This window comes from Hippocampus guttulatus, chromosome 1 (genome assembly GCF_054856545.1).
Source record: "Hippocampus guttulatus isolate MCC_2025c chromosome 1, RoL_Hgut_1.0, whole genome shotgun sequence".
NCBI lineage: Eukaryota > Metazoa > Chordata > Actinopteri > Syngnathiformes > Syngnathidae > Hippocampus > Hippocampus guttulatus.
Window position 1 is genome coordinate 22910124 of NC_141261.1, and position 12334 is coordinate 22922457.

The 12334-nt window shown below is 41.2% G+C and overlaps 1 protein-coding gene across 1 annotated transcript in view; it reads left to right on the top strand.

Annotated features, from left to right (window-relative positions):
* The window catches only part of fbln2 (fibulin 2), a 32889-nt gene that overhangs the window by 4620 nt on the left and 15935 nt on the right, over window positions 1–12334 (top strand). The window contains exons 3-6 of the mRNA XM_086120293.1: window positions 7572–7686; window positions 8667–8796; window positions 10532–10736; window positions 12015–12233. Of these exons, the coding sequence (XP_085976419.1) occupies window positions 7572–7686; window positions 8667–8796; window positions 10532–10736; window positions 12015–12233 (669 nt within the window). The remainder of the gene's footprint in view (window positions 1–7571; window positions 7687–8666; window positions 8797–10531; window positions 10737–12014; window positions 12234–12334) is intronic.

A 12334-nucleotide genomic window follows, 5' to 3' on the forward strand; every position in this document is an offset into this window, starting at 1 on the left:
GCTTCCTCCTCCACGTCACTCTGGAGATACCGCCAGGGGAGGAACTTCACTTGTCAAAATAGCTTCATCTTCGGAAAACATAGCTGCCCAGCAGCTGCGGCTTTAGGTGTTGTTGTTACGACTACTTTCTGTTTACTGCTTCTTGTTTCATTCATTGGCGGATTCAAATAATTTCAACTTTCAAATCAATGTTAGAAAGGGGACTCCGATTGGCTTGAGTCGCGCACATTTCCGGCATGTCTGATGGCTTAAATATGCTCACGGTTCGCAGGTCAGTCTCCGTGCGGCCCGGTCCCAAATGCCACTTTTTCATTGATGCTTAGTCATTTGAAATGTGAGTTAAATCGATTGTTGTTCTGGGAGTTTTGCTGCTTAAAAATGATATTTAAACTGCAGTAAGTTGAAGTAAAGAAAAAACTTGGACTTCAAATCGATGGCAGCTATGGCTCCACTATTTGCACGATCTGCGGCACATTTGCAGAATGTCGCCAACTACGACATCCACACTTAGACAATACGTAGGTGACTTCTAAAGATGTAAAACATGTTGATTGAGTCCATATTTACACTTGAAATGCCTTTTTAGTCAAAGGCACAGCAATTCCACCAAATGTCGCCAGTTTCCCACGATCCATCCATCCGTCCAACCATCCACCCATCCATCCTTCAATTTTCTAATCTGTTTATTCGAATAAGCGTTGCAGGTGTGCTGGAGCCTCTCCCAGGAGTACACCCTGAACTGGCTGTCAGCTAATTGCAGGGCACCAATAGACGAACAACCATTTGCGCTCACAGTCGCACGAAGGGACAATTTTGAGTGTTTCATTAACCTCCCATGCATGATTTTTGAATGTGGGAGTAACCAGGACTACCCGGAGAAAACCCACGAAGACACGGTGAGACCATGCAGACTCCACACAGGAAGGCTGAAGCCTGCAATCAGGCCAATGACCGATGCAACGTGAGGCAGATGTGCTAACCAGTCGACCACCATGCCGCCCCAGTTTCCCACTAGTTTGGTCAAATTTGCATTGACTTGGGGTTATGGAATGCGAGCTCAGCTGAAGTGTGAAACGAGGACGTGAAATGGGCGAGGTGACACAGCATATTGGAGAATTGGCCCTTCTTTATAGCATGCTAAAGAAGTTGCTGTGCCGCACCAAAAGTTATTGCCTCCCTCCAAAAGACAGCAGAAGTAGTAGAAGTAGTCGTCAATCGGGGGCAGGGTGGCCCAAAGGAATTTCAGGAAAATATGTCAATTTTCCCAAATGGCCGGTGTATTTCTGGGCCCGTCCTGGGCATCAAGGCTGCGAATTGCCCTGGCCTCTCTACGATTATTTTTCCACACATGACTGTTCCACCCCATTGTAGACTATGGTTTGACCTGTCGTCGGCAACTTTTCATCGCATGCACATGGTCTGGGTTTTGTAAAATATTTTTTTTCCAAAAATGAAACCTTTTTTTTCTTCCTCACAAGACATTTTTTTAACTGGTGCGATTTATACTCCAGAACAACTTAAAGTCTGAAAAATCCCGTAATTATTTTTTTTAATTGGGTAATTGCTTAATATTTCTCGGGAGTATTTTCGATTTTCGACTTTCAAAGGGTCTGATTTTTGCCTGATCCTGTCAGACCTACTTCTTTCAGCACCTGGCCTTCGCAAGTATGTATACATATGTCGAATGCATCTCTGAGGTGGTGAACTTGCACAGCTGTGTCAAGGTAGTTGTGAGGTGGTAAATTGATGACTGAAATTCAGAAATGTTCATTTTTATTGGCATTCTCTTAGGGAATGCTACAGGCCATGTCACGCCTGACTCAAGTGTGAGATTTCCATATTACATGAGTGCATGAGGATAGATTCAACTTTTCACAAGGATATGGATTAAAAAAATGACTGATAAAGACTTTGTTGTTTTCATCATCATTCAGGCATTTCAAGGTATTTTCAATTCATGTCTGCCTTAAGAGAGTCACATCGTCTGTGTTTGTATCATCATCCAATGTACAGTTCATCTTGGCATCATATCAATACGTGATGAAATTTGGAGCAGAGGACAGCTCAGGGAGGAACCAAATCTCAAATTTGGGTGTTCAGATTAGCTTTTTTTTTTTTAAACTATCCTACCCTTGCTGTTCCCAAATAAATGTGTTGTACTCCCAGCTGAGTGACTCCAGCTCATTTGTTCTCTCTGTCCAAAGAGATGCAGAATGTGCTCAGGAGGAGAGGGGGTTGGGATTGTTCATACCTTCTGATGCTGGGCTGGATTTAGTGTAGGATTTCTTGGGGGTTGTACCTGCAAGTGGCATAAGACTGGAGTGATGAATGAGGCCACTGTAGTGACATGATTGCCAGACGCAACTCACGCTCCCTACAGAGCTGGTGTGATTACTTGTCTCACATGAGGCTGCTACTTTCCCAATCTTAGCAGCAATCAACTAATCTTAAATTTACCACCTCCACATATGTTCACTTCCTTCTTACCTTTTCACTTGGATCCCCACCAGCACTTAAACCCGACCAGATCATTATTTGACTCTACTATGAATCACCACTTGGCTGAGACTTCAATCTCAGTGGTGAGGAGAAAAAAAAAAAAATCGGTTGTTAGCATTGTGAGGACCAACAGATGTATTTTCTGAAATGCAAGGTGAATTCCAGAGTTGACCTTTGCCATTATGTCGGTGACAGGAATATGAATGAGGTCGATCTCAGGTTGAACCTGCGTGTCTTGCACATCATTTACAAGATTTCCAGTGAAACTGCGATCCACAGATTTTTGTCATGTACTGCATGGTACTGCTCAGAAACATCGCCCCAGACGCAGAAAACCTTTCATTGAATGGAGTCACAATGAAAAGGCAGCTGAATGCAAATGTTAGCAAATTCAAAATACTCAAATATTGTTTTTTACTTAAATCAAAATCAATGACACATTTCCGTTGGGCTCCACGCATACCAAAATCAAGACATCTGGTTCTTTGAATGAGCCTTTCCTGCTTTCTGGTTTGGATTCAGACCTTGGCATAGATCAGGCACAAAGAGGAAATGAGAAGCAAGGTTAAATAACAGGAATATTTAGTTTTTAGTGGAACATACTAAACCAGTTGAATATTTGTTTTCTAAGCAGATGTTGAGGTGTTTTAAAATGAATTCAACCTGTGTTTTTTGAGAAATAACCTAGCGCATGCTCCAAGAATTCAATGCACCATTAGTCTTGACAGCAAGTAACAGGATTTCATCCAGCCTTAAGAGTTGCTTGTGGCAGAGTGTTGGCTTCTGGCAATTTTAGCCTCCCTCCTGGAGCAATGCAGAAGCATCTGTTTGCAGTTTGTTCGCCCTTTTGACTGAAATGTGGCGATGCGATTAACAACACTGTGCCATTGTTATGTCATAAAACAATAGTTAGAATTGTGCAAGTGTGAGTGCTTTAGCATTTTTTTTTTTGTGTTGAGATTGAGTTTAACAGTGTGGGAGTATTTGTTAACGTACAAAATAATTTAGTTGTGTGGTAGACTCTGCGAGCACTTTGTTTGCCTTCATTCTCAGAACTTTAGCAACTGTTAATGGGCAAGTATGCTATCTTAACAGGGTGCTATCTTTAAAGGCGTGTATGAATCAGCAAGTGTATTCACAGTGTAGGTGCATTCAAACTGGCTTTGTGGTGATATGGTGCATCAGAGGCACAACAGAAGACCAGGATATATTTGCGTTTCAGAAAGAACGAAACAGGACATTGCTGTGTCCCAAGTGTACATTTGCATTGACAGCTCTGCAGGCATGGTAATTTCATTCTAGCTTTGTTACATGCTTATAAATACCTCTGGAGATGGCAAATGTGTTGTCTTAACAGTCCATCCCACATCACTAGCTCCAAAATAAGATGTGATCTGGCCAGTCAGGTTAGATGGCCTGTATGTAAAGTTGTCTTAATAGCTTGTAGCTAGCAGAAATGTGTTAACCATTGTTATCAGTGTTATCATCGCCCCGTCCACTAAACCAGGGGTTTTTCTGCTTTTATTTATTTATTTAATTTTATTTTTTTGCATGTCGTTTGTTGTTTTAGCAGCTGTGTCTGTTGATAGTACAATTTCTTATGCCCTAACAGAAAAGACCTGTGTGGTCCGTGTGTTTGGGAGTTTTTGCAATGCGTTATCGGAAACAATGATGGGCAGTTTAGCCTCGCCATTTTCGTCAGGCTGCCTATGGGTGAAGGGTATCATACCCAAGGAGACGAAATTGGATTGGGGGTTACGGTGTGCAAACATTAGACCCTAAAGGCAACTCCAAATAGCTAGCATCAACTTACTTTAACCCTATCATTAAACAAAACAAACAAATGAAAAGAAGATGAATGACATGATTGTTAGCTAAGCGTTTTAAGAGATTAAAAAGATGTCAATCAAAACATAAAGTGGTGGTGGAGGAAATGAAATCAATCTGACAGCGCAGGAGTCCTCACTGTTATGTCATAGCCAGTCGTTGTCGGATAGTGGTTATGTATTTCAGAAGGCACAATACTGTACCCCTACAAATAGAGATGTTGAAGGTGACTTTTTGGTCACCCTCAACTGTTTAACTTACAGAACAAACTATCTAGATTAAAAAAAAGAAGTAAAAATGCTTTTTGGCTTTCGCACCCTCCATCTGAGAGGAAACAATGTTGGATTTGCTCCAACCACTCCAACTGTATGGTAGATTATCGCGAACGCTGAGTCTGCAAAACACAAGCCTTGATGAGTGGCAGGATGTGACTGACTTTACGACTCTCCAGGCATGTTGAGAGCTGTACATGTTGGTTGTTATTTTACCTACATATTTTCCAAGAGACTGATGTCACTGGTTTGGATTTGGGCAAGAGGCAAGTATGTGGTGTACTTTTCACTAAATATGATGTCAAATATGATGACAGGTTTGGAGAAGAAAGATGCTGCTCATTCTCTGCAACCACCAACTGCAGTGGTATTGGGGTTTGTTCTAAAACTGTCTTTGGCTGAAACTGAAGGAGAAACTGAAGCACATCACAAAGTCGATTAAATCTGGAGAAAACAAATGGAGGCATCATAATTAATAATAATCATTCTTGTTTGGGCCGTAAATTTAGATTGATCTAATTCTATCTCTTTAAATTTTGTGTACTTCAGCAGTCACTTCAGCCACAGAAATTGTGAGTGCCTGACTGGCTCTTATTATGTAAACAAGCTAGTTAAAGAAAGGTGGGTGTAGAAGTTTCAAACTCTCGAATAGCCCCAGGCAGTCTGAGATGATAGAGCTCTTTTTCTCAAGTGATTGCAATGGTATTTGTTTTTTTTACAAAACAAATTGCCATGTGATCTGTTTGTTTCCTTATTTATGTATTCTGGCAGGCTCCACCCCTAAAACGCCTCTTAATCATAAACAGCACAATTTGAGAACCAAATTTTCTTTTATTGTTAGTTACACGGGCCATTGATCGTAATATATTTTGGTTCATTTAGCAGGCTTTTGGCATAGTTGACGTGTGCTCAATTTCCACTCCCACATTCACAATCGCACTGTGATTGACTGGCAATCAGTCCAAGGCATATACTGTGCAAATTCCCATCGTTTCGAGACCAATTGCGAGTCAGTCAAATCATTTGGCTGATTCAAGTCAGGTTGGTTATCAGTGGATGTGCAGTCTGTTTGGTTGGGGGCTAGCGGGTATTGTAGCCACAAACATAGTTGGATAACCATTCGACAAATTCAAGCAGACTTCATAATATGTTTTCCAAAGTGTGTCTTTTCCCCTGCGGCCGCGGAATAAAGTACACGTACAAATCACATTATAGGAAGCGTCTTGTTGCATGTGTGTTTCTGAGTGCTTGGTACATATCAAGGCACACATCAAAGGGTAAGCCTGTTGTTTTGTCGTCAATGTTATTTTTAACTTCAACAGTCCGCACACGCGGTAAGAAGGCCTTCCTCATCTTGATTTGTTTTGGCAGTTGACAATAGTTTGTTCAACAGCATCAACCTAAACGTATAGTGGGAGAAGTTAGTTTGTGGCTCACCGTCGCTCTGTTACGTTTGAGCACTTCAATAGTTGGCTTTGACTTTGTAGATGCTTAACACGTACAGTGCAATTTGAAGGTCAAAAACAACATCACAATGTTCAGCATATACCCGGTTTAAGGCAGGCCCCGACCCCTTACAGGGCCCCGAACAGGATAATTGCTACATAAAATGGATGCATGGTTTTGAAACTTGATGACCAGTTTGGTCAAGCAGCGACTGAGCTGCTAACACACCATGAGCCATGTATGTTCCTGTGAATTGTCGTGCTTTTTATTGCAACTGGGAGCAAAATGATGTCAAAAATTGGATGTCAGAAATTTACTGCCGAGCATGGCATGACTTTGAAGAAAAATTGTTGATAGAACGCATACCTCCACCAAAGCATAACAACCACAAGTTCTAAACATAACATTTTTGGTGCAGTTGCTAGGGGAGACTTCCATCCATTTTATATGACTGATTGTCGTCATGAGGCCCACGGGTGAGGTACGCCCTAAACTGGTTGGCAGTCAGTTTCAGGTATCAGTCAGCATGGCACATGTGTAGTGGCTTAGGCTTTGCAGCCAAAGGACCAAGGTTCAAGTCACATTGTGGACGAAAATGTCAAGTATGGAGATAACACGCATACTCCACATAGGAGGCTCCCTGCTGAGGTTGAAGATGTGCTAACCACTACTTAACAGAGCTACCGTAAAAAAATGGTGTGTTGAATTTACTCAGTGGTTTCATGAAATAAAATCATCTCCATCCAGATAATTTTTTTGCTAGACTATACATCTACTTAAAAAAATGTATCAAAATCCAGATGCTTCTATTGTGTGCAGCCATTCGACAAAATAAAATGGAGTGAATTCAACACACAATTTTATTCAGTGATAGAGAGTTAAATGTATCAGAACGTCCTACTTGCATTTGGAAGTTTCATGATTTATTTTTGTGTTGCCTCAGAAAAGCAGCAAGGCATCTTAGCTCAAAGCTGGAATCCACCGCCAGTTCCCCGCTAAACTGGATAATGTGTTTTTGCTTCGTCTGCTCCTTGACCCAGTTCGAAAGGAAGTGCTAATGTGTTACCCTTTCCTCTGCTCCTGCGCTGATTAGCCCAGATGTTGCAAATAAGTCCAATTTTGCTCTGAATGTAATTTCAGCATTATTCATGCTTCTCCATGCCAAGTGAATGTGAGGGTTAGGAAATCTGAGAACAAAATGCGCCTGCTTGTCCCAGTGTGCCATCGCCGAATACAGTACTAACTCTTTGTATCTGTCTGCAAGCATGACATTTGCTGCAATATCAAAAGTGTCGGCTGGATTTTACTTCAGCCATTTAAATGTATCGGGCACCTTGTGCCACCTCAACTCGCATTTGTATCCGACATTTCAAGAATGTAAAACACAGAGTCAGAAAAAAAATGCTGAACTGTGTATGGCGTGTGTGTGTGTGTGTGTGTGTGTGTGTGTGTGTGTGTGTGTGTGTGTGTGTGTGTGTGTGTGTGTGTGCGTGTGTGTGTGTGAGTGTGCGTGTGTGTGTGTTTCAGTGTCAGTGGTGGAGCTGGTGGAAGCCTGCTGTGAGACGGGGGCAAAATGGGCTTCAGTTAATGGTCACTGCAACAACATGGATCCACCCACTCAAGACAGACAGTCCATCTGCTGGTGAGACGATCTTGTCACTTCTTTGAACATTTGAAACCCGTATCACTTTCAATACTTGACAGCTCAAAGTTAGTTTGAGGGATTACTATATGTCTTTATATGTGATACCATGAATACACTTTAAAAAAATTTTTAAAAACACATGTATTTTTTTTGGCCTAAAACTGTCATTTTTGTTGGAAAAACATGACAACTGACTTTTATGGCAGCAATTTGAGTTAGCGCAACAAGCAAGTTGTTTTTACTTACATCTGGAAATTGTGGTTCAATCGAAGGAACAGCCATTCAATAGATTCTTCTTTCTTTGTTGGGAAATGCAGGAAAGTCAATTTAACAGCAAAAATGTCGTTGAATTGCACAACTTCAAATGTTTTTGAAATTTGTTGCCTTGGAATTTTGAGTTGCCACGTCCTATCAATTGGCAAATTAGTGACTTAATTTTCATTTGTGTTTTTCGACTCCAAGCACAGCCCCAATTTACAGTTAAATGCAGTTTAAATGATCACTTGTGGTAATAAAATGGATTTTTGTTTATTTGTTTGGTGTAACAAACTCCCTAACTGAGAAATTAAAGTTGTCATAGATTTGGTATTTCAAATTAATACACTCTTAAAAACAACAACAAAACTTGAGTGAACTTTCAAGGCAACAAACTTTGATAAAATTATGAGTTGGGCAATTCATACAGTGTCGCTAATTTTGTAACATAGTGTTTCTGACCAAATTTGGTGTGTAAATTATAACCCAAGAGTGAAGTGGTTTCTTTTGATCTGGATTATGATCTGCATCCCCTCAGGATTGTAATTTCAATCCACTGCAGGCACACTTTGCTCAAAAAGATCTTAAAGTCTTCAGTAAACTATTTTTGAGCCGTGCCTGTGGAACAAATAGGCTGCCCGCTCGTTGCTGCAAATCCTCCGTCTCACTTTGTCTGTCTCAACTGTCCTTTTCTCTGATGAGCTTTTTTATCTGTCTGCCAGGACGTCTCAACAACAGTGCTGCCTCGGCTCCCTGAGAGAAAGCCGATGTCTGGCTGGAATCAGTGCAGCCAGAGACGGAGATATGTGTGTAGAGGATGCCAGTGATACATGTGGGCTCTCTTCCTACAAGGCAAGTCGCTGAGGGCAAACGCAGTTCACTGGCTTCAAAGTCAACATTTAAATTTACACGTTCGGCTCAAAGCCATCCAAATTAGCAATTTACAATTGCATTAGTCACAGAAGACTTGAGGCTACAGAGTCAGTGTCTTAACGTCGGGCCTCTTCGCAGATGATTTCAGCAATAGTTGAAGTCCTTGGTCAATTGCCTTATTTAATTTAGACAAATGACCGAGAGTCAATTACAGCTGAAGATTCCCGCTGCATCACGAGCGTTGCTATCTTCATACGAGACCTCCGGAACATTTGTTTGACTTTTTTGTAATTGTAGAAACATCTTCAGGAAATGGATGGAATCATTTGGTGTGGTAATGTCGTCGGAGACTTTGAAATTGTATACATTGAAGTTACATTCCTATTCCCTCATTTAATAGCATACCAGCAGAGCAGCGTCAACTCTCTCGAGGGCTGCTTTTATCACCATTTGCAGCCTTCATCAGAATTCTGTCAATGCACTGCAGCGCTTTCAATGCTTCAATGAAGTCAAGGGTGTGTTTGACTGCAATGTTTTCCTGATCAAGTATTTTTAGGTATCTCCAATTTTCCCAAAAGTTTTTATCAGCTCATTCCCAGATGGATTCATGAAACAAACTCTTGATCGAACAAACCAATTTCTTCATTTCCCAACTTGATTGTTGAACAGGCTGAATTTACGCACACATTTTGCGACTGATCACATGAATGACTATAATCACATGGGGGGAAAAACAGTTTTCCATCAGAGAGGCTAAGAGAGAGATTTGGAAGATCGTTTCTGAAGCAAATAGCAAGATATCGTTCTTTTAGGAAGGCCTACTCACAAGACTGGAAGCGCATATGATTTCATACTGGCACAGAAGCTCTCTGTGCCAATGAAGTACAGTGAAACTCCTCTACAACGAAATCATGTTTGCAGCAAGAAATTTTTCACAACAGGGGACTTTCACTGTAGCAAATTTGATATCAGACGTAAACACAAACACACACAAAAAACGTATATGTGTACTGTACTTTTTATTTTTATTCCAATAGTGCATAAGTATGAGCATACACTTATTTGACACTTCATATAGCCAGCATAGAAAGAAAAAAAGGGAAAGAAATTGCGAAATGTACGATCAGCATTTACTTTCACTTACATCAATTTCTTGCATAATGTCTTTTATTTTGTTTCCTCCATCTCTCATTTTTATTACCTTTATCCTGTCTTCAAGCGGTAAAGCTTTTCTTTTCTTAACTCCTTGGTATGCAAAGATCCATTTTGTCGCCATTTTAGCAATGTAACGATCGTGCAGCGTCTGAAACTAACAATAACAAATACTTCCTGTACTACTGCGCATGTTTAAACCAGTGTGGTGGTTGCTGTTGCTGTTTCTGAACGAAGCAGTAGAGGACGCTGTGGCATGTTGAGGTTGGATTAGACTTTTGCGGAAGGCTTGTTTTCGTTGTAGTGAATCTCTTTGCGAGGCAAGAGGAGAGAAAAGATTTTGTATTACGGAACAGGGGGACTTTTCGTTGTAGGGGGAGCAGAAAAATGGGAATGGCTTTCATGAATGAACATTTTTTCACACGAGGGGGTATTTTCGCCCATGTAGGTTTCGTTGTAGAGGAGATTCACTGTATCATCCTCTTCAACGAAATACATATCAAACACATCCAGTACATACAGTAAACATACTGCACATGTCATGAGTGATTATGACCTCCAGGAATGCTGTGACTGCTGCTCTCTGGGGATGAAGTTCCGCAGTGAGGGTCATGAGTGCAAAGCCCACCGACACATGGGCCTCCCCTGCAGACACGTTTTCTTCTTATGCTGTGAGGGGATGGTGGAGACACGGGAGCAAGGTCATGGCATCTGGCATGCTGTCAAAGAGAAGCCTGCTCTTGGTGCCACTTCACCACCGAAAAAAGGTATGGACAGAAAATGCAGACACCCCCACAAACCAAAACAAAAAAAAAACCACGAACAACATTTCCAAGGCATCGTATGCTTCATGCCAAGAGGTGGAAGCATTCCATCGATGCACGGCCGGTAAAATGTACGGTTTCAGACCAAAGGTGAACTGTTTTCTTGGCATTTAAAAGAAGCAGGTCACCCAGCACGGCTGAAAAATGGCCTCCAAGAACAAAGTGCAATTACACCCTGTCCAGCCTGCTTGCTTAATTCTAAGCGATGGAGTACTGTACCTGCTTTAGTTTTCCGCTTTGCGTTTCCAAGTTTTGTCTTGGTTTTGTCTTCCAAGTTTTGTTTATTGCTTCAAGTTTGGAAACTCACTTCAGTTGAAATCCAAATAGTTGTAAAGGATTATGTTGCGTGAATGATGGCTTCGAGTCTGCAGATCAAAGATGCAGTATTCGATTGAATGGAAATGGATGGCAAGATACAATTTTCTAGTTTTTTTATGATCGTTTTCTTATATTCAAGGGACTGTGCAGACGGATCAATTATGTGACCTCATAAAGTCACACTTTTTTTAAATTTGACATACTGCTTGTTTTGTTTTTTTAAGCTAGATAACGCTTTGTCAATAGCACAGAATGTGCAACGTACCTTAATATTTTCTTTAGCTGTAAAGAACAACTTAAAACTCAACTTTAAACTTTAACAACTCAAAATGGTGACTTTATTTCCAGCAGGGAAACACACATTGCTCTGTTTGCTCCAATGTCCTTTTTCTTGTGGTCTAAACGTGATATGGCGCATACGTGACGTCGCTCCCCCAGACGGTTATGCCAATTGTGAAGTGACAGAATGCTTCATTTCAAGTTGAGTTGCCCTTTCTGAAGTGTTCTATAATCTACAGCTGTTTGCTGTGTTTCTTTTTCCAGGAATTGGGTCTCCTGTATTCTATTGATTGTTCATTATTATTTTTGTTCCATAAGCATGCACGAGAGTAAACTGTGATTGACAAATATATGAATCCTCTTTAATTGCTCTCAAAAGTCACTCGCTTATAGCACTTCAAGAGCAGTTCACGGCATGGCCACTTAATCATGAACGCCAGATAACGTAACTCTATAGAGTTAGATCAGTTGTTACTATAAAAAAATGGATCGATTATTAGTCAAATGCAGTGCACATCAATGGTTAGCAGGGCTTTTATCGTCAATTCTCAATGGACATGTGTTCTTCTGCTCTCTGTGTAAGGTATGATGCTGCCATTTGTATGTAAAAACTGTGTGCTACAGTGTCCGACAGCCTTTATGCGAATGAGGCCTTCTCCATTGGAGAAGAGAGACACGGGGAGAATGTGGTGGAGGGGCCGATTGAGGTGGAGGACATGGACGAGTGCCTGATCTATGAGAGCAACATCTGCCACCACAGATGTGTAAACACAGCAGGCTCTTTCCGCTGCGAGTGCTTCCCAGGATACGTGCTGCAAGAGGATGCCTTCAGTTGTGCCCAAGGTAAAAAATTATGGGGTGCTAGCAGACATTTCCAGTGGAGCACATGAGCAGGAAAAGTGTCTGTCCGCTCAAACGTGATTGATAGTCAGCAAAGACAACAT